The 22,955-nt window shown below is 36.6% G+C and overlaps 1 protein-coding gene, 1 non-coding gene and 1 pseudogene across 4 annotated transcripts in view; 1 reads left to right on the top strand and 2 right to left on the bottom strand.

Annotated features, from left to right (window-relative positions):
* The window catches only part of IFT81 (intraflagellar transport 81), a 180,441-nt gene extending 157,995 nt beyond the window's left edge, over positions 1-22,446 (top strand). For all 3 annotated transcript variants that reach the window (XM_040619945.1, XM_008688868.2, XM_008688866.2), the window contains exons 16-21: positions 58-147; positions 9,904-9,990; positions 10,998-11,069; positions 11,154-11,239; positions 16,222-16,267; positions 21,727-22,446. In XM_040619945.1, the coding sequence (XP_040475879.1) occupies positions 58-147; positions 9,904-9,990; positions 10,998-11,069; positions 11,154-11,239; positions 16,222-16,267; positions 21,727-21,909 (564 nt within the window). In that variant the 3' untranslated portion in view covers positions 21,910-22,446. The remainder of the gene's footprint in view (positions 1-57; positions 148-9,903; positions 9,991-10,997; positions 11,070-11,153; positions 11,240-16,221; positions 16,268-21,726) is intronic.
* Positions 8,179-9,749, bottom strand: LOC103661232 (annotated as a pseudogene).
* Positions 8,504-8,605, bottom strand: LOC121100065. The gene has a single exon (XR_005831798.1). It is a non-coding gene; the product is annotated as a U6 spliceosomal RNA (small nuclear RNA).
* Positions 22,447-22,955: the final 509 nt, after the last annotated feature.

Genomic DNA, 22,955 nt, shown 5'->3' with positions numbered 1-22,955 from the left:
TATTTTTGCTTTTTTGAATTATTTTTTTAGAGCTCATGTATTTTGTTTAAATGACAGGTAAAAAAACTGAATTCACTGGTATCTGAGAAGAAGTCAGCTCTAGCCCCAGTTATAAAAGAACTACGACAGTTGCGTCAGAAATGTCAAGTAAGTAAATTTGATTTGCTATACTTTTGCATCCTATCTTGTTCAGATGTACTAGTTAGAATCCTGAATATTTTACTTGGGTAATTTATGGAAAGCAAATTATTATTGTTGTTGTTATTATTTTGATATGATTCCACAAAAGAGTAGTAATGTGACCTATGAAGTTTTTTGTTTAATTTATGCTGTTTGTTTTGTCAAATTATCAGGGGAAAGAGAGAAGGAGAAGGGGGAGTTTAAGCTGAGATTACAAGTGGAGCTAGATTAGATTTTTGCTTTAAATCTGATGTATGTCAGAGCTATAAATATGAAGTCACATTCTTCTGTGGCCAGGTAAAAGCTCAGAGTCTGCCAATGAGTGGTGACAAGTTAACTTTAGATTAATGGACTTGCTTCACTGGGGAGCAGGGCCAGGGGCAAACTACGAAAGCTTATGATAAGTGATGAAATACCGTTGCCTGGAAGCTGATGCTAACTGCCGCTTTGAAGCTAAACTGTTAGAAGGTAAATGCCCTCCACAAATCCAGATCAGATGGCCTCCGCCATCTGACATTAGCAGTTGTTATTTTATCACTCTCCGTGTAGTAATTTTAGGTTTGAATGTGGGTTGTACTGCATGTGCCTGAGTATGGAACTATAAAATTCTTCACGAATGCCATCCATCAGTCAAGGGAGCAAAGTGAAAATCATATCATTTCCTTTTTATAGAAAATGTCATGGGGTCTGAAACAGGTTTAGTGACTTATCCAAATAGACAAGTAGGCAGTGAGAGAGTTACAGCTTGACTCCAGCATCTGTATTATCTTATTTCACATCTCCTGCTCATTCCATTACACACCACACTGTCATCACAAAAGAAATGGAAGAGACAAGTCCCTGTTCTCTGGAGTCCATACACTCATAGGTGAGATGAGACAAAATTCAAGAAAGACAAAAGATAACCCAACTTAAGAACAATATAGATGGGGTGCCTAGGTGGCTCAGCTGGTTAAACAGTTAAGTGTCTGCCTTCAGTTCGGGTTGTGATCTCCTGCTTAGTGGGGAGCCTGCTTCTCCCTCTCCCTGTGCCCCCCTCCCACCGCCACCGCTTGTGCTCTCTCTCTCAAATAAAAATAAATAACATCTTAAAATATATATATATAGAAAAGGGGCACCTGGCTGGCTCCCTTGGTACAGCATGTGACTTTAATCTTGGTGTAGTGAATTTGAGCCCCATGTTCCCATGTTGGGCATAGAGCTTACTAAGAAGGAAGGAAGGAAGGAAGGAAGGAAGGAAGGAAGGAAGGAAGGAAGGAAGGAAGGAAGGAAAGAAAAAAGTGTAATCAGAATCATACACTTAACTGATAAGGAAAGAGGAAGCAAGTGATGTGATTGTTAGGAAGGAACAGTTTCAGAAAGGGAATTTTTGAGCAAGGTTTTGAGATTAAGGACATCAAGAGTTGTTTTCGTTGTTACATTCTAATCCATTGATTTACTTAATGCTTTTCTTGAGTAGGCAACTTGGAAATAAAAGGGACTGGTTATATGTATTTCTAGTGATGAAAAAATTTCTTCCTAAGAGTAAGCTGAGAAATCTATTTGTAAATATTTCTTTTATAAAATTCATTTATATTTTAAATGAGTTTCATTGAAAGGATATTTAAGACAGTAAAGGAAATGTGCTGTCATGGAATTCCAAGGATCAGAACCATAATCTGTCTGGAACAGGTAGAGGTACTATAACCAGAGAGCATTTTTGGGTCAGGGAAGTTTCAGGAATGCTAGCAGTGGGAGCTTGTGGATAATGATGATGAATGCAATAGTAAAAACATTTATTAAGTGCTTTCTATGTTCCAAGCATTGTTCATATCACACTCTATGACCTTTTTCTCTATATATTTTGTGTTGAAGTTTTCACAGCTAGCTGCCCTATTTTCTCTGCATTTTGTATTTAAAATTCCTGGTGCAGCTCTTCTGTTTGGGGGGCAGATTTTCATGCCCAACTATCTCACAGACAGTGGTCTATCCTCAGGTCAGGTCAGGGGTCCATCCTTAACCTAACCAGCTATGTTCATGGGTAAGGACAGGATGAGAAGAAAGGAGAGTGATATGGTACCAAGTATGGCTGCCTAGAGAATTTTCCTTCTGGAGAAGCTATAGGTATGTCAGGGACTTTAACTGACATCTTTAGTATACCACCTGTTTTCCTATTATAACAGCTGAACAATGTTCATCTTTGCATTTTAGCTTTGTCCTCTCATATATACTTTTTTACATGGTTGGAATTTTAGTACATACTGCTAGTTACTTTAAGGTTCTATTCAGACAACGTAGATAGAATGATTAAGAACATGGACTATAGATAACCTTGGGTAAATGACTTCATCCCTATAAACTTAAGTTTCCTCATCTGTAAACTAGTCTCTTCTTATAGGGTGGTTGTAAAGATTGAATGAAATAACACATACAAGGCACTTTGCAACAATGGCAAATACATAAGAACTTTTTAAAAAGTATCATTATAATTATTAAAGATAGTTTTAAAAGAAGAGATATTATTGCCTTTCAACCAAATTGTTTTCTAAGTAAACCATATACCATATCTTAAGTTCTGTAAAGTCATTTATTGTATTAATCTAACCAAACCTGAAACTCATTTTCATGTGATTTAACTAGATTTCTCTGTATATGAAGCACTGCCTACATCTCTCATCACAGAGAGATGTAGCTATCTTACCACCATTCCCAAATAATGCAACTCTCCAGTTCTTTTCATACCCCTTATCATCAAGTCAGAGAGAGTACCTAAGCCATGTCAACATTTTCATCTCTGTCTTCTGCCATGTTGAAAACTCACACTGCTAAGGGCAAACACTGTATGATTCCACTTACATAAATTTGACTAAAGTAGTCACATTCACAGATACAAAGTGGAATGGTGGTTGTGGGGGATGGGGGAATGGAAAGTTAAGTGTTTAATGGGGCAGGGGTTTGATTTGGGAAGATGAAGAGAGATCTGGAGATGGATGGATGGTGGAGACAGCTGCACAACAATGTGAATGTGCTTAATGCCACTGAACCGGACACTTAAAAAATGGTTTAAGTGGTAATTTTTATTTTATGTATGTTTTACCACAATAAAAAAATCTTTTTTTGAAGATTATTTATTTATTTAGAGAAAGCACAAGTGGGGTGAGGGGCAGGGGGAGAGGGAGAGAGAGAATCTTAAGCAGACTCCCCAGTGAGCGTGGAGCCCAATGTGGGGCTCAATCTCATGGCCCCAAGATCACAACCTGAGCTGAAACCAAGAGTTGAATGCTCAACTGACTGAGCCACCAGGGATCCCCTAAAAAAAAATCTTTTAAAAAGAGTAGGAGGTGGGCGGGTGCCTGGGTGGCTCAATCAGTTGGGCATCTGCCTTTGACTCAGATCATGATCCCAGGGTCCTGGGATAGAGCCCCACATTGGGCTCCCTGCTCAGCAGGGAGCCTGTTTCTCCCTCTGCTGCTCCCCCTGCTTGTGCTCTCTCTCACTCTCTCAATTAAATAAATAAAATCTTAAAAAAAAAAAGTGCAGGACTTGTCTATATTTGCATTAACTGTTGTTGTTGTTTTTTTTTTTTAATATTTGAGGTCAGTGTGTTTGGTGAGTGCCTGATGTTCATTTTGCTTATCTTCATATGTCCATCTCCTGCATCCATGTATAGTTCTACTTTTATCCAGAAACCTTTTGTGATAAAAAGTATACTGAAAAAAAAAGGCTAGCCACGTCATTGATTATAAGCTCTTTGCAAATATTAACTGAAATTCTTAATTGTTCTCTACTTGGAACATTATTTTTAACTTGTTTGAGTGTACTTACCACTCAAAACTACATAGATATATTGGTAAAGTGCAGGACCATTTAAAAATATATTATACTAAGAAAATATATACTTCTTGCTTTAATGGGCAACTCAGATATTTAGGAAATTTTTTAGTGAAGTGTTATACATTTCCTTTCTGTTGTACTTGCATGTTCTAAATTTGAATATTAACAATGGTCTGAAAAGTAGGGTATCGTAACTCAGATGTATAATTTACATTTATCTAAATCTTTTATAGTCCCCTAGAAGTAGAATAGGATCTTGAAAAGTTTCATGTTTTCTTAGGAGTAGTTCTATAAATTGTATGTAATTAAATGTCATAGTACATATAATTGCTAATCTATGAGAAAAGCTAAAATACTCAGAGTATACAATACAATTATTGATTTCACTGAAATATTTCTTATTGATCACTTTTTCTTATAAAAGTAAATACATGTGCTGGGTAAGAATTCAAACTACGAAGAATTGTTTAAGGAAAGAATAGAAATTATTTCTTTCTCTACCCTCCCCAGGAGTAAAACGGTCCTTATGTGTTTTCTAGAAATTTTCTGAGAATTAATGAATGGATACTTATTTATTGGCTGCCTAAAGTTTGTTCTCTATACCTTTATTCTACTCTCTAAAAGGACAAAGACCTTTTTTGGTGGTAGGAGACAAAATTCATTTCTGATTTTAAGAACAAAATTTCTGCTTCCTTTTATTTGCATTTGCCTACTTTTGCCCATCTTTTGCTTTTAGTTTTTTGAAAGTTATCATGTTTTAGGTGTGTCTCTAAATAGGTCTTGAATTGGATTTATGTATGTGATATAATCTGAAGGGTTTGTTTTAATTAGTAAGTTTAGCCCATTTATATCTATTTGATATGCAGACGTATTTGATCGTAGTACATTTTATGGGTAGCTCTTGATTTTAAGGCCTATTAAAAAATCCTGTTTGTCCTCTCATTCTCTCTCTCCCTCTCCCTCTCCCTCCCTGTGTGTGTTTCTGGCTTGTGGTTTTGTTCTGGTGGTTATATTTGTAACTCCACCATTAATCATCCATTTCTGTAGGTAGTATCAATTAATCCCCACTGTGAGCAGTGACAAAATTAGTGTATTTCCTCTTCCTTCTCCCTCCCTTCTCTCTCCTTTATTAGCATCTGATTTTAGTCAATTTTATTGTCTCTCTTACTGTTAGCCTTTATACTTTTAATATACTTATATTATGACTTGATTCATCAGCTTTAAATTATATCCTTTGATATTCTCCCACCCATCCCCAGCAATTAAGAACTGAGGAAACCAGCATATTTGTTCTACCTTCCACCTTCTTTTACCTTTCCTTTCCCTGCAGGTTTTGTTGTATCATTTCTACATTGCTAAGGCATGTAACATTTACATTCAGTTCTATTTCCCTGGTTCCCACTTTTGTTTTCAGGGTTCAACTTGTAATTATTAGATTCAGTACTCATTACCAATACTTTCACTGCCCTTTTTCCTAATTTCTATTGTCTGTGATTTGTCCGCTAGGAGAATCCTCAAAAAAAACTCACAAGAACAATATTCCCTGATGAGTTCTTCCATGTTCTAGAATTTCTTGCCTTATATATTTAAAAAAACAGCTTGATTTGAACATAAAATCTTTACATCGTGCTTTTTTTCTTTGAGAATTTTCCAAGTATAACTCTACAATCTTCTAGGTTAAGTGTGGCCATGAAGAGATAGGAGGCCAACCTAATTTTTTTAGTGCCTTTATCTTAAAAAGAGTATGTCTTTTCCAGTTGTTGAGTACTGGGTTCTCTATGCGTTCATCAGATCAAGCTTCTCAAATGTATCATTTAAAACTTCCTGGTGAATAGGTAGTTGTTTATGTGTATAGAGTTTCAGTTTTGCAAGATGAAAAGTTCTGGAGGTCGGTTGCACAACAATGTGAGTGTACTCAGTACTTACCTGTACATTGAAATATGGTTAAGATGGTATGTTTTATGTTATTTTGCAACAATTAAGAAAAAGATTCCTGGTTTTAAAAGAAAAACCTTCCTTGTAAATTATTTATTTTATCATTATTTTTTACTCTGTTTATTCCTGCTAATGCTTTTTGTCTGCTATTAACGTAAGTACGCCAGCTTTCTTATGATTAAGATTGCTTGGTATATCTTTTTATTTGTTTTCTTTCAGCTTTCTGTGCCCTTACTTTTGTCACTTGTCTTATAAACGGCATATAGCTGGATCTTGTGTGGGTGGTTTCTTCATTCAGTTTGAAACTGTCTTTTGAATTGGTGAATTTAATCTCATTTACATTTACTTTTATTATTGATACATTGGGATCTATTTCCCTTTCGTGCATCCTGTTTACCGTGCTGCTTCTTTCCTGCCATTCTTCGCACCACTCTTTCTTTTTATCTTCTTTATTCCCTTTATTCCTTTTCTGTCTTGTATTCTGATATTGTTTACTCTTAAATGTTTAACGTCTGTTTTCCTGACTTAACAGTCTAAATTTAATCAGCATCTCCCAAACGATCCAGGGACCTTAGAGTAATTTAACACCCTCTCCTGCCTTACATGTGTGTTGTTATCCTCTGGTAGGTTGTTTCCATTTTATTTCTTCGTCTCTAAAAGCAGTTGTCATGGTGGTCATTGCTTACAATTACTATTTTATACAGTCATTTCCTGTTTAGATTTACCCACATATTTAACAGTTCTCACCATTGCTGCTTGTATGTTGATCCTTTCTACTGGATTCTGTTTTCTTCTTCCTGATAAATTTCCTTGTTTTGTTTTCTTGTAGTAGTTCTCTCCATAAAGAATCATTACCATAAGTAAACCATCTTTTTTTTCCCCTTAAATAGTGGCTTGCTTATTGCTTTCTGGTTTCTCTTGTGTTGAAAGGTCTGCTCTCAGTTTAATTATCATTAAAGATACTGGTAATGTCTTCCCTATAATTGGTTGTAATATTTTTTTCTTTGTCTTTGGTGTTGTCCAATGTCACTACCACGATCTAAATACAGATTTAGTTTTATTTGCTCTGCTGGAATTTGTACTTTTTGTCTTCCATTAATTCCAGGAAAATTCCACATGATATCTTCAAATATTCTCTCCCTGTTCTTTTTAGTCTGTTCTCCAGGGACTGCTATTAGATGCATGTTAGGCATACTTATCACGTCCCTATGGGGATAACAGGGGGTGTCTGTCCCCTGTTGCATGACTTCGCCTTCATATTTTTATCTTTTTGTGTCTCTGCAATGAATTTTAAATAACTTCTTCATCTTTCTTTTTATCTTCTGAGCCATGTCTAGTCTTATATTTATGCCATTTAATTTTTAATTTCAACGACTTTTTTTCATGTTTGTCTATTTTTACTCACTGTACTTTTTTTTAAATCTTTTGTTTTCAGTTCCTCCTTTATAACTTTATTTCAAGCATATTTATTTAATAGGTTTATTTCTACTATCCAAAGTTCCTGGAGGGGCTGCGTTTTGTTTGTTTGTTTGTTTTTTAGATCTTCTCATCTTCACTCATAAGGATTGATTGTTTCTGTCTTGTTTCCGTGTATGTTTATACTTTTGGTTTGTGAGCTTATCTTTAGTAGGGTTTTGTCTTTTGAATCCCAGCAGCTAGGATGGAGGGTGTGTCCCTCCAGAGTGGCTTTGTAGTTGGCTCTGCCAGGTGTTTTAGGAATATCACCAGCTTAGAGCTAATTTTGAATTAATATCTCAGCTTAGCAGTTCATGTAGGTAAGGGTAAATTCAAACCCAGACCTGCCTGATGACAGGTCCCTTTCCTCCAGTTGCCGCTGCAGCAGCACAGGTGCATTTACTGGTTAGTTTAGCCATCAGACTTACAGAGCAAAAAAAAAAAAAAAAAAAAGGCTGTCATCTTCTATAGTATCTTCATCTCATTGAGAGGCCCAGCAGCCACAGCCTCTGTTGCCCCTTCTCCCATTTAGGGTGTGTATGACTGTCACCCATGAGAGCCTTAGGTATCTGTAGGTCCCTTTGATACAGAAAAGTCACAGCTCCTTTTTACTACCAGTTTCCTTTTTCCAATAAAAATTAGGATTTTCATTTCCAAGCCTCTTTTGAGAAAGCAAAATTAATGCAATGAAAATCAGAACATCTAATTAACAAATTTAACAGCAAACCAAAGTAATTTTGATGCATAAGTTAGCCCATTTGTCATAGACCAGCAGTGTTTCAAATGGTAGAGCTTCTACCGGTCTTTCAATTCCTTCAGACGTTCCTGTGAGGGCAAAAGTGGTGCTGTAGGTCCGGGCCCCACCCACTACAGTTTTCACGCAGGAACCACAGTGCCAGATCCCTACTGCTTTTCTTTTCATCTTGGTTTTGCCACAGAAGGATCAAGTACTTCTCGTGCTGGCTTATTTCCGTCTTCATCAATTTCCTGAGGGAGACACCATAACAGGTCCCATATTTACCGATGATTCTGACCTTCTTGGTGTGTTTAGCCTTGTCGCCACAAACTAAGTCTGGGCCCAGGAAAGAGCTCCCACCAGTTTTGTTTTTGTTTTTTCTTTTTTAGTATGGAACGCTTCACGAATTTGCGTGTCATCCTTGTGCAGGAGCCATGCTAATCTTCTGTCATTCCAGTTTCAGTGTATGTTCTCCACAGCAAGCACCCCACCATTTTTTTCTACTGTGCTAGTTACCCCAAACCAGATGCAGTCCCACACAACAAAGGAAGCACACACAACATTACCCATTTGTGTTAACTCTCCTGTTCCCACAGAAACTGCTATGTGAAACCAAGGTCATTCTGAGGCTGGCTTGCTTCAGTCCAGGCCTGGTGTTAACCCTTTACACCCACGCTGAAAAAAAGCTTGGATTCTGTGGGGTTCTCCATTCTAACTTTCCACTCTGTCTTCTGCCCTGCCTGAATATTAGAATCCCTCCGTTACCAAGATTGACTGCTCCCAGCTTCCTTCACCAAGGGCAGGCTCAGGGTGCCATCCTTTGTTTCTGTCCCTGGTAATTCCTCTTACTTCCTTGAGAAGTTCGTTTCCACTCTGGATTTGAAAAGATGTTTACTCCACCTTATCAAGTATATGCAGATATTTTTAACATTTCTAAGTATTTATAGAAGATTTTCAAGTTATCTAACCCAAAATATTATATTTGAAGAAACTTTGAAACTACTCGAACAGCCTGAATTCAAATTCTGATACCCCTTTTCAGCAGTATAATCTTTGGCAAGGTCCTTGGCCTCCACGAACTTTCTCTCAGCATGGTGTTGGTGATATTAATACCTACCTCAAGGGGTTGTGGTGAGATTGAATCACTGACAAGGGTAAAGCTCAGAGGCTCTACCATGGTGTCCAAATTTCTGACCAAGTCCCTGCCAAAGATTTCAGCATCTTCTCCCACTTCCCAGACATACTCCAATATAATGAACTACTTGTTCGTCTTAAATTATTCTTCTTTCTGCCTCCCAAGCTTTCATACATAGTGTTCTTTTTTCCTGAACATTCTCCTCCCTTGTGCACCCTCGCCCCTAACTATTATACTAATCCTTCATCCCTCAACTTAGATATCAGTTTCTCTATCCCTGCCGATCTCCAAGCCTGGGTTAGGTCCTATGAGAGCCCCGCGTTCTCCTATAACACTTATATTTGCCCATGATAGCTGTTTACTTGTCTGAACATACTTTAGGGGAAGGATTTTGGCTGTTTTGCTCACTGTTGTATCCCCAGCTCCTAATAAAGAGCCTGGCACACAGCTCAATACATGGTAGCTATTATTTTTATCAGCACCTTCATCTGTCATAATTCTCAAATGTCTGATTGTTGTATAAATAACTCTTAAGTATGCCAAGAAGCTTAGAGTTAAGTTACAAGACCGACAAGGGCATGCATTGTTTCAGAGCCACATTTTAGGCCTTTGTTTTCCACCTATTCAATCATTTATCCTTTCATATTAGGAACTAACCCAGGAGTGTGATGAAAAGAAATCTCAGTATGATAGCTGTGCAGCAGGCCTCGAAAGTAATCGATCCAAATTAGAACAGGTAAGAAGAAAATTTTTATTTTAACAATTTAGCAGAAACTGCCTGTGCATGCATGTTTTCATTACACCAACATCAAAAGATTTCCAAATCTTTATCCTTAGCCCCTGAGCCAGTTTCCTAAGCTCCAAAGATCTTTATTTCTTCAGACTTGATGCGTACATACTGAATTCTCCATCTGTACCACAACCACCAAAGTCCGGGCCCTCATCATGCATCTCCTAGCCTGCCACAGTAACCCAGACGTGCTCTTCCACCTCCACCCTCGCCTTCCTAAAGTTTTTTCTCCATAGAGAGCCAAAGAAACCTGTAGAAAACTTAAGCCACCTTCCACTGTCTTCCCATTGCACTTAAAATCTAACTTCCAAACTATGGTCTGCAAGGCCCCCCGCCTCATGAACTTCATGTCCATGTGCTCTGCTCCTCATCCACAGGGCCACAGTCATACTTGCCGCCTTCCTGCACATCAAACAGGCCAAGCTTGTTTTCACCTCACGGCTTTTGCTTATCCTCCTCTCTCTGGGACACTCTGCCTCCATCTCTCCTTTTCATCATCAGGTCTCAGCCTAAATGCTACCTCCTCCTAGAGGTCTTCTCTGATCACCCTACCTAATATTGCCCATTTGGTCACCCTATCACATTCTACTGCTGACTTTTCTTCATAGTACTTATTCCCATCTGAAACTACCTTCATTACGTGTCTCCTTGTTTATGTCTGTTTCCTCTACTTGAATGAGGGCAGGAATCTATAGTCTTGTTCACTGCTGTGTCCCCAGCACCTAGCACAGAGTGGGGCACACAGTAGGTACTTAATAAGTGAATAACTGAACCTGTAGGTTTTAGAGTGATATGAGTAGTCTCTAGAAAAGATTTCAGCGTAGTCTATTATGGTAAACAAAATTGTAATCACAAAAGAAGAGATTACACTGATGGTATTTTGTTGTATGTTTAAACAGTATTTGATTATTATTCTTTCAATAATGTTGCCCGTTTAAAATTATATATTGTAGGAAGTCAGGGGACTCCGTGAAGAATGTCTTCAAGAAGAAAGTAGATACCATTACACAAATTGTATGATTAAGGTAAAGCAAAGAAAATGGATCAAAAACCTTTCTGAGATTTTTCTGTTTCAAGGACTTAACCTATAACTTGGTCTTTCCACTTAGAACCTAGAAATACAACTTCGTCGAGCTACTGATGAGATGAAGGCATATGTCTCTTCTGATCAACAAGAAAAAAGAAAGGCAATTAGGCAAGTAATTTTGTTGTTTTTGAGTTACTTAATGTTTTCACCTATAGAAGTTTTTTTTTTCAACTAAATTTTTTATTTAAATTCCAGAATAGTTAACTTACAGTGTTCTATAGTTTCAGGTATGCAATGTAGTGATTCAAAATTTTTATACATTACTTGGTACTCATCATGATAGGTGTACTCTTAATCCCCATTACCTATTTCACCCATCCCCCACCTGCTTCCCCTCTGGTAACCATCTATGTGTTCTCAATAGTTAAGAGTCTGTTTCTTGGTTTGTCTCTCTCCCTCTTTTTTTGCCTTTTTTCATTTGTTTTGTTCCTTAAATTCAACATATTAGTGAAATCATATGGTATTTGTCTTTCTCTGACTGGCTTATTTCAGTTAGCATTATACTCTCCACCTCCATCTATGTTGTTGCAAATGGCAAGATTTCATTCTATTTTATGGCTGTCGCCTATAGAAGTTTTATAAACAAAATGGAATTACTAAATTACTAAGATTGGGAGTACTTAAATAAGCAGATACTAAGATATTATTTAGGATTAAATCTTGTTAAACATCTTCCTGATAGTCCAGCCCTAGTAACTAAGTAGAAAACCCATAATTTTCTTGCTGGCTTGCTTACTTTTTTTTTTTTATCATGGCAAAAAAAACATATAACATAAAATTAGCCATTTTTGCCAGTTTTAAGTGTATAATTCAGTTGCATTGATCACATTCACAATGTTGTGCAATGATCACTAGTATATAATACCAACCCTTTGTCATCACTCCAAGCAGAAACTCTTGTAATCATTAAACAATAACTCCACATTCTCCCCTCCCCAGGAATACATATAATTTCATGGTTCCTTTTTTATAAGCACTAAGATTGGTCTATTTTTAAACAACCACATGGCCCAGACTGTAGTCATCTGCCTGCTCATTGTGTAGTGTATGCATGTATTTCAGCTAGAAGCTGTGTGTTTGCAGTGTGCCAGCCTTCAAAACAAGGAAGGGTGTGTAAATACCACTAGTCCTTATATGGTGATTTTTTTGGTAATCCAAGCTTGCAGCATACTGTAATAAATCAAATGCTGCCTGGAAAAAAAAATGCGTTTATGGTTGAATTGCTAGCTGTGACAAAATGCAGTAATTGAACAAGATAATCTTTCTTTGCCCCTTACCACAGTTCAGATATTTCATTTTTACCATCCAGTAAGAACTCAAAATAAGGATTCACGTTTATTCTAGATTGCACTTGAGATTTTTAGTGGCATTTATATTAATGTTACAAAAAGGAAATCTAATAAATGGAATGTTGCAGAGTCTAATTTTTTAAATATATAATGCCCTGGAATGCAAGCCAGACTGAACATGTCCTATAAATAGAAGAGTATTTCTTCTAATACTCTGACATGTTACACATATTTAATGTACTTATTCACATTCTTTCACTGAATATAACCTTTGCTGAAATAAATCTGTATGGTCAATGGTAATATCTTACAAATGTGAGAAGTTACTTTTATCCTTGACAGAAAAGTTTTAGAAATTAAGTTCCATTTCTTCCAAAGTTACAATATAAATAGTAAAGAAGGAAATATTGCCCCTGAACTATTGGTTTTCTGGCCAGGTAGTCTTCTTCATCATTTTAAAATACATCCTAAACCTTTACCATTCCTTTGTTTTCCTATAGAAAAAATATTTTTCCCTGGCTAGAGTAATACAGAGGAATATTATTTTTTTAATATATTTTTTAAAGATTTTATTTATTTATTTGACAGAGAACTAGAGAGCGCAAGTAAGCAGAGCGACAGGCAGAGGGAGAGGGAAAAGCAGGCTCTTTGCTGAGCAGGGAGCCCGATGCGGGGCTCGATCCCAGGACCCTGGGATCATGACCTGAGCCGAAGGCAGCTGCTTAACCAACTGAGCCACCCAGGCGCCCCTACAGAAGAATATTATGAATAAAATGGAGTTAATTGTACTCTAAATTCACAGATACATGTTTAAAATATTGTTATTATTATTATCATTTTTATTGACACAATATTTTTATTGTTATCCCATTTTCTACTTTTATGATACTTTTGAATAAGACCAAAGGTCTAAGGAATTAGCATGGTTTTGAAAAATTATCTGCAAATTTTAGTTTTATTTAGAGTCAGGATGTTTTATTTTGAAATACTAAAGAGGGACTCATAAAATTTCTTTCTAACCTGGTTTTTCCAATTCTGAGTTTTGTGACCTTGGGCAAATCATTTCCTCATCTATAAAATAAGGAGAACAATTTATACCATCAAAGATCAAGTTAAATATAATGCATGTAGCAGTGTTTTAGAAATTATGTAGTATGAGCTCCTGGAGGACAAGGACTCTGTCTTGTTTTCTTCCTGAAACCCCAGGGTATGCTTGGTATATAACAGGTGCTCCATAATTATTTCTTGAATAAATTCATCAAATAAATTTAAAAATTACATATTAGTGTTGTATGGTAAAAGAGCATGAGCCTTTGATTTCTTGATTAAATATAAATGGAAATTCTAAAACAGTTTGGACATTTCTCAGTCCTAGGGTAATAAATGAATTATTTAGAGCTATCCAAACTTGGGGTACCTGGGTGGCTCAGTTAAGCTGCCGACTTTTGATTTCAGTTCAGGTCATGATCCTCAGGGTTGTGAGATCAAGCCCTGTGTCAGGCTCCACACTAGGCATGGAGCCTGCTTAAGATTCTCTCTCTCCATCTAATCAATCAATCTCTCCCCCATCCAACCAGTCTCTCCCCCAATCAATCAATCAATCAATCCGAACTATATCAATAAGTTCTTTTTAAGGAGTAAATCATTTATATTCTCCTAGCTGTTTTTCACTGGAGAGCTGGAAAGATAAACAGTTTGACTTAGTGTCTCATAAATTTTAAGGTCAAAATAAAGGTTCATCAAAATTGTATTTGTTCCCTTCCACCCTCATTTCCATGTCTAAATTCTGCCTTCAATCCAGCTCTATAAGGACTTTGAGTACTTTTTTTCTTTAAGATTTATTTATTTATTTGAGAGAGAGAGAGAGAGTGGGAACACGGGGAGGGGCAGAGGGAGAGGGAGAGAAAGTCTCAAGCAGACTCCACACTGAGCCCGAAACCCCTCACAGGGGTGGATCCCAGGACCCTGATATCATGACTTCAGCCAAAACCAAGAGTCAGGCGCTGAACCAGCTGAGGCACCCAGGCGCTCCAAGGACTACGAGTACTTTTTATTCCCATTCTCTCCAGTCTAGTCATATTTACCTCCCTTTTTGCATGAATGTGGATCGTCCTTCATTTAAGCTGCTAGAATTTCTCTTTGTGGTTTATGATTTCTTAGATTTCCAGTTTTGTGCTGTTTAACTTCTTACTACAGTGTAGCTTTACACAGAAATACTTTCTCTGTGTAAATTTGAGGTCCAAAGTCTCTTTTATCTTCTTTGTCATTGGTTCCTTTGTCCTCTCCTTCGATCTTTGTCCTTAACACTTTAAATATCACTTTTTGTCTTATGGAGTATTACAATATAATTATACTTTTGGGGCTTCTGGCTGGCTCAGTTGGTAGAGTGTGCGAGTCTCGATCTTGGGGTTATAGGTTCAAGCCCCATGTTGTGTGTAGATTACTTTAAAAGATTTTAAATCTTAAAATATATATCTGTATAATTATACTTTTGTTTAAAAACTCAATACAATGTTATTTGTATTTTTTAATTTTTACTTGAAAACTACAGGGTTTTTTTTAGTTTACAAAAGATATGCTTATCAAAACAATAGTAACCATTGTGAAGTACAGTACACAAAAACTGAATGTTGCCCACATTGTCATGCCTCAGAAATACCTATTGTTAATATTTTGGTGTAGGGGCACCTGGGTGACTCAGTCAGTTGAGCATCCGACTCTTGATTTTGGCTCAGGTCATGATCTCAGGGTTGTGAGATTGAGCCCCGTGTCGGGCTCCAGGCTCAGGACAGACAGAGTCTGCTTGTCCCTCTCCCTCTGCTTCTACCCCCACTTGCACTCTCTCTCTCTCTCAAATAAATAAATTTTAAAAATATTTTTTAAAAATAAAAATAAATAAAAATATTTTGGTGTATAATTACTCCATATTCTTTTCCCATGCATTTGCTGATGTGTGTGTGTGTGTGTGTTAGCAAATGCATGGGGAAATTTTATGTGTATGTATACAAAAATCAGGTTAAACTACATATTCAGTTTTTCTCTTAATTATATACCTAAAATTCTCTCTATTTCGGTATTTATAGATCTATCCCCTCCCTTTTACAACTCTATATTATTCCTTTGAATGGATGTACCATAATTTATTTAAATATTTCCCCATCTATTAACATATAGTTTGTTTGCAGATTTTCACTGTTATAAGCAATGGTGAATTAAATAGTCTTTACATTCATCTTAAGTTACCAGAGTTTTTCTTGTAAGATGACTTCCTAGAAATAAAATTGCAGGGTTAGATGTTATTTAATGTTTATTTAAAATGTATATCCTTTCTCCTTTCTACAAACCTCTTCAAAAATAAAGTGTGACTAGGGTGCCTGGTTGGCTTACTCGGAAAAGAATCCGACTCTTGATCTCTGGGTTGTGAGTTTGAGCCCCACGTTGGGTGTAGAGATTACTTAAATAAATTACAACTTAAAAATATAATAAAAAAATAGAGTGTGCCTTAAGCAAAAATGCATTACCATTGTTTTAAGTGTAAATTAACCAGAAATAGTACTTAACATTTTAATTCTCTTAATTTCTTATGCAGTGGTTTGTGGGTTTTTCTCCATAAATTACTGTTTACTAGAAGAACAGACTAAAGATGGGGAAAGAGAGTGTAATGGTTTTCATTCTGATTCCAATACTCTAAACTGTCTGTATTTTCTACTATATTTAGATTGATAAGTTAATTTATAATTTAGTTGTATGATCAAATCAATTGAAGTAAATTGAAACTAAATCATTATGTTGATCCCCTAGGGAACAGTATACAAAAAATATTGCTGAACAGGAAAACCTTGGAAAGGTAAGAATGTATTATTTATTTTTTTAAGTGTGTCTTAATTTAGGGTTTCAGTACATGGTTTTGATATTGTCATTCTTTTTAAAAGGTTATAGTACAGTTTTCAAAGGGAAATTGGATCTTTCTTAATCTCTTGCAAAGATGAAGACTCTAGGAATTTATGTGTGTGTGTGTGTGTGTGTGTATGTGTGTGTATACAAAAGTGAAGGCATGTGGATTTTTGGAGAAAAATCTGGTTTTATTTAACAAGGAGTTTATGAGAAGGTTCTGGATAAGAAACAAAACTGCCACTTGTAATGAACTACAAGTTTTCAAATAATTCTCAGGTATCTCTTTATGAGATAAGTATAAATTTATTTATTTAATAAACACAAAGCTCATTACTGTAATCCAGACACTGTTCCATGCCCTTTACAAACATTGATTCATTTAACACAAATAATCAAAAAACCTTCCTTGTCATATTCAACTCCTTCCCTGCCAGTCTTATGAAAGCAGGAGTACATAATTAAGTCTTATTTTCTCAGTTCTCCAAACCACTCCTAGTAGAAGAGGTGGAAGATAGTAAAGGCCTTGACCACTGGGGCTTAAGTGACCCAATTCATTGATTATTTTGATTGGCTTCATAAAGCAACACATTTTGACAGTAATTTTAAAGACACCAGCTCTGTCGTGTTTTTTTTTTTTAAGATCTATATTTAGCAGCAACTCAAGACTGGTGTCCTTATTTATATTTTCTTTCTTTTTTTTTTTTTTTTGAGAGACAAAGAGTGCAAACAGCAGGGGGAGGGGCAGAGGGAGAGGGAGAGAGAGAGAATCTTAAGCAGGCTCCAGGTTCAGCACAGAGCCCAGTGTGGGGCTCCATCTCATGACCCTGAGATCACAACCTGAGCCAAAATCAAGAGCTGGAGGCTCAACCAACAAAGCCACCCAGGCACTCCTCTTTTTTTTTTCTCTCTCTTCTTTTAAGATTTATTTATTTATTTTGGTGGCAGAGGGGCAGAGGGAGAGGGGGAGAGAGTCTTAAAACAGACTCTGCACTGACTACAGAGCCCCATGCGGGGCTCAATCTCATGACCCTGAGATCACAGCCTGAGCCAAAACCAAGAGTTGGTTGCCCAACTGACTGCGCCACCCAGGCGCCCCTTTATTTACATTTACTAGTTTGAATTATTTTAAAAAACGTACATGTATCTATGCTTTTACATAAGTGCTGAATTAGCTCCCATAAACTTGTAAGTAATATTCTAAAGTTAAACTCCAGGGAAAAAATGGTATGGAGAAAAACGGCATAATTATTTTTTTTCCAAAGATTTTATTTATTTGAGAGAGCTAGAGAGAGAGCAAGAGCAGGGGGAGAGGCAGAGAGAGAGAAACAGACTCCCTCCTGAGCAGGGCGCCTGATGTGGAACTCAGTCTGAGGACCCTGGGATCATGACCTGAGCCGAAGGCCGACACTTAACTGACTGGGCCACCCAGGCACCCAACAATGGCATAATTATTAAGTAAACTTTTGTAAAGTCTTTTGAAAAAGACTCTTAAAAACTAAAAAACGTATAAGAGACATTTTTTATGGAAAATTTCAAGCCTATATAAAAAGTAGAGGAAATAATGTAATGAATTCATGTGTAACCATCACCCATCTTCAGTAATTAAACTCATGACCAGTCAGGTAAGTATCTGCCTTCAGCTCAGGTCATGAGCGCAGCATCCTGAGATCGAACCGCACATTGGGCTCCCTGCTCAGCAGGGAGCCTGCTCCTACCCCTCCCTCTGCCCCTACTCTGGCTTGTGCTCTCTCTCTCTATCAAATAAATAAATAAATAAATAAAATCTTTTTAAAAAAAATTAAAGGAAACCTTAAAGCTGATTCCTCCATTTTGTCAGAGAAATTTTGAATTCTGTGCACTTTCTTCCATTTATGGGATGACATGCCATACTCAAAAGGAAAAAAAGAAATAATTTCATGTTTGAAAGCATATATTTGAATCAAGTTGTAAACATTCACTAGAGGCTTTTGGGTTTTAGGATTTAGAATGATTGTCGATAATTAGCTTTCATCCAAACATTTCATATATTACATAATGTATTTTTTCATATGAAAACATTCCTCTATTTCTTTTGTTTTGAAAAGTATGTGGATGGATGCTTTGTGTAGAGAAATATTTATCAAACCTGAATCCTTTCAAAGATCCAAATGTAATTGCTAAATCTGAATAAAGATTATTCTTTCCCCTTCCAGTGTGGTGTTTTATTGCAGGATCTTTGCAAAAACTGGTAGTAGCAGTATGACAAGTGTATTTCAGCAAAAGGAACCACTGATTAGCTCAGCCCCCAATTGTCAGTCTGTATCATTTAAGAAACAAAGTTCCTCAATCCTCTCATTGCTAGAGTAGATCTAAATTTTTTTTCTTTCCAAATGCTCTTTCATTTTTTTTCATTTTTTAAATTTTAAATTCAATTAACATATAATGTATTACTGGTTTCAGAGGTGGAGGTCAGCGATTCATCAGTCTTACATAATACCCGGTGCTCATTACATCACATGCCCTCCTTAATGTCTATCACCCAGTTACCCCACACTCCCACCCCTCTCCACTCCAGCAACCCGCAGTTTGTTTCCTATGATTAAGAGTCTCTTATGGTTTGGCTCCCTCTCTGGTTTCGCCTTCTTTTATTTTTTCCTCTTTTCCCCTATAATCCTCTGTTTTGTTTCTTAAATTCCACATATCAGTAAGATAGAGTAGATCTAAATTTTTAAGGAAAACACCAAACCTAGCCTTTCAAAGTGATGATAGCCTAAGCCTTCCAAACCAGCATAGACTGGACATCCGCAGCCCTCCTCAGGCCAGCTGGGTTTCTGGAATTAAACCAACCTATAGTGCTACAATTCACACTACCATATACTAGAATTTGCCTTACCAAGAACTATGGAATACTGTACTGAAAGTTATAACTCCCCTCAGCCCCACTATATCACCTCCCCTTTAAAGAACAATGAAATCTGTGAAAAGTATTCTTGTACATTACAACTATCAACAAAATAAATGTGGCGTTACTGTATCAAGTGACAGTAACATTAAAAATAAATTATATACTAAGGTAGTTGTATTCATAAAGTTAAAGGTTTCAAACACACATGGTTATGAAGCACATTAAATTTAATATTTCTGACACAGACAGTGCCCACATACTGTCGTCAGTTTCTTTAAATAACTTATAGGTGGTTAGGATTTCTGACAAGGAAGTTATTCCAATAATATAAGAAAATGTATAGTTAAGTAGTACCTTAATCTTAAAATCATTCTAAGAACTGTTAAAATTCTTGATCTGACTTACTACTTTTGTTTTAGTTCTTGAGGATAAAAATATTTGGTGTAAAATAATTTATTTACTTTAAGTTTTTATTTAAATTCCAGTTAGTTAACATACAGTGTAATTCTAGTTTCAGGTGGACAATATAGTGATTCCATACTTCTATACATGGTGCTCATCATAAGTGCCCTCCTTAATCCCCATCACATCAACTATTCAGCCCATCCTCCCACCCACCTCCCTTCTGGTAACCATCAATTTATTCTCTACAGTTCAGAGTCTGTTTCTTGGTTTACCTCTCTCTCTCTCTCTCCCTCTCTCTCCTTTTTTTGTAAATAGACTTAAATAGATGTATTTGCATTCCAGGTACTGTGTCAAAAATTTGCTATTTGCTTTTGCTATTTTTTTAGAGAGAGAGCATGCACAAGCACAAGCAGAGGGGAGAGGCAAAAGCAGACTCCCCGCTGAGTAGGGAGCCCTATGAGTGGGCTCGACCCAGGATCCCCGGGATCACTAGGACCCTGGGATCACAACCCGAGCTGAAGGCAAAAGCTAACTGAGCCACCCAGGCACCCCTAAATTCTGTTAATTCTGCTTTGTTTCCCGTTGCTATTTGCTGTTAATTTTGCTTTCATTAGCCATAGCTGGGAAGGGCAGTCTTCAGTAAAGTGTTTTGAATCCAGGCCTCAGCTTAGTTTAGCCTCTTGTTTGGGCTAAATTATGACGAGGCTTCTCATTTGTGTCCTTAGATCAACTATTAGATCAACCATATACCAAGAGAGGAAAGGATGGGGATGGTTCTGTGTTACCTGTTTCCGTCTTTGCTTCTTTTTCTGTCCTTGGTTATTCCTCACACTCAGTGTCACTGTGTACATTTCTGTCACGCTGTGTTTCCTGATGTGTGCGCTGTCATGATCTCTGTTTTCCTCTGCCTACCTGCCTTCCTTTCTTTCCCTCTTCCTTCCTTCCTCTCATTTTCTCTGACTTTCTGCTATGCCTCCTTTCAGTCATCCTTTCTGGATTTGCCCTAATACAAAACCAAAGTATATTTTTACAATTTATTGGAACATTTTCTTATTCCTGTTTATAATTTTAGAGTCTGTGAGTAGAACAGTTTTGACAGATGGAATCATATAGGCTATTAGTAACAAAAACAAGTCTGGGGGCACCTGGCTGACTTAGTTGGTAGAGCATGAGACTCTGAATCTCAGTGTTGTGAGTTCAAGCCCCATGCTGGGCAAGGAGCCTACTTAAAAATAAATAAAAATAAAAACAATTCTGATAAAGATATGGCTTATTTAATAGTGTACTTTTTAAAAAATCACAAAACCTTCTTCCTGAGGAATATATGCATACAATTTGATTTATTTGGGCACACATAGAACACACACAGATTCAGGAAAGAATAGAATATTTAATAATAATAATAATAATAATAATAATAATAAAATAATAATATATAACATATATTTTCTCAAGTATTTCTAGATCTACTTTGTCATGTGAAAAAATAATCTTATGGAGTGCCTGGGGGGCTCAGTTGGTTGAGTGTCTGCCTTCAGCTCAGGGGTCCTGGGTTTGAGCCTCAAGTCAGGCTCCTTGCTCAGCAGGGAGTCTGCTTCTCCCTCTGCCCTACCCCCCTGCTCATGCTCTCTCTCACTCTCACCCACGCTCTCTCTCGAATAAATAAATAAAATCTTAAAAAAAATAATCTTATAAGGCAGATAATTTTATAATTATCCCCTTTTATCAGCCTTAACTGACAGTTGAGAGAAGTGAGGTCCACAAAAATTGTCTTTCTTATAGCTTGTGACAAAGCCAAGTTTGAAACCAAAGTCTTCTGACTTCCAAAATCTGCACTTTTTTCTACATCATGGTACTGTTTCATTTTCCTGATTCCCTTTATTTTTTCACTCCCTTTCTTTTATATTTTTCTATTCTTTTTAACGTCAAGCTTCCTACATCTGTCATCAATTTAATTAACTTTTATCATCTTAGTTTTCATACATCTCAGAAGAACCTGGTTTAGTTAACTGTTATTCATCAGATGTACAAAAAGCAGACCATGTTCTTCTGTTGATAGTAATAGAAGTAAATCCCTGAAACTGAAACTCAGTCATTCTTGATTTTTTTTTTTTTTATGGTAGAAACTCCGAGAAAAACAAAAAGCTGTACGAGAAAGTCATGGTCCAAATATGAAACAAGCGAAAATGTGGCGTGATTTTGAGCAGTTGATGGAATGTAAGAAACAGTGCTTTCTGAAACAACAAAGCCAAACTCCCATGGGTCAGGTAATTCGGGAGGGCGGGGAGGACCGGTTGGTGCTCTGAATCCCCGTGCCATCATTCGGAGTTTTCAGCTGATACTTCTAGATGTAAGCACAATCCCGTAATGCATTTCTTTTCTGGAAAGTGATTTGTACATTTTGCTTTCAGGTTAGCCATTCCCTAGTAAGTTTCCTTGGAAGATGATGTTCAGGTAGATTTAGGTTTTAAAGTTTTTTAATATGACAAACGGCTTTTATTGTTTGGCTTAGTTTAGAGAGCAGTGGTGTCTTAGGAGTTTTATGAGACAGGAGACTAAGTTTACTCTCTGTAAATGTAAACATGTGTCCATTAAGAAGCATGTAGTTTTTTTAAAAATGTAATAACCCAGTGGCTTAATGTTCTTAATCTTTTTTTAACTCTAGAGGAATCTTTTAGGAACTAATATCTCTTGTTTTGAAGAAACATTTATCTGAAGTTCAGCAATTCCTACAGTTTCACTTCAGTTTCTCTTTCTTCTGTAAAATTCAAGAAAATTTGCTATTTTGAATAACATATTTGTTCTGTCTGTATTATTTAAAGGCGAATAAAACTTGGTGCACATATGATGACTATTTACTTTTGAATTATATAGCTGTGCCAAATTATTATTTTTTAACTATTTGTGTTATAGAATTGTATTAAATTTACAGATTATTACTTATTTTTACCCGAAATCTAATATAGTATTTAGGTCTTGGGTACTTTTATTTTAAATATAATAAGTAGTCACAGAATATAGAAATTATCATGTGCTAAAAAGCTACTGTAGGATTCCAAGTGAAATTCAAGGGTCCAAAGTGCTTCTAATTTCTGCTTCATTTGGATAGGGTACTTGAAGATTTCTTTGATTTTTCCTTGAAGAAAGATAATAAATTCATATGCTACCCTTTACTTCACTTCAGTTTCATTATACTTTTTAAAATGTCTTCTTTTAGGGGTGCCTAGTTGGTGCAGTGTGTTAAGTGTCTGATTCTTGGTTTCGGCTCAGGTCACGACCTCAGGGTCCTGAGCCCCACATCAGGCTCCACGCTCAGTGCAGAGTCTTCTTGAGACTTCCTCTCCCTCTGCCC

The sequence above is a fragment of the Ursus maritimus genome, unplaced genomic scaffold, assembly GCF_017311325.1.
Source record: "Ursus maritimus isolate PB19 unplaced genomic scaffold, ASM1731132v1 scaffold_33, whole genome shotgun sequence".
NCBI lineage: Eukaryota > Metazoa > Chordata > Mammalia > Carnivora > Ursidae > Ursus > Ursus maritimus.
This window is presented reverse-complemented; position numbering and strand designations above follow the sequence as displayed.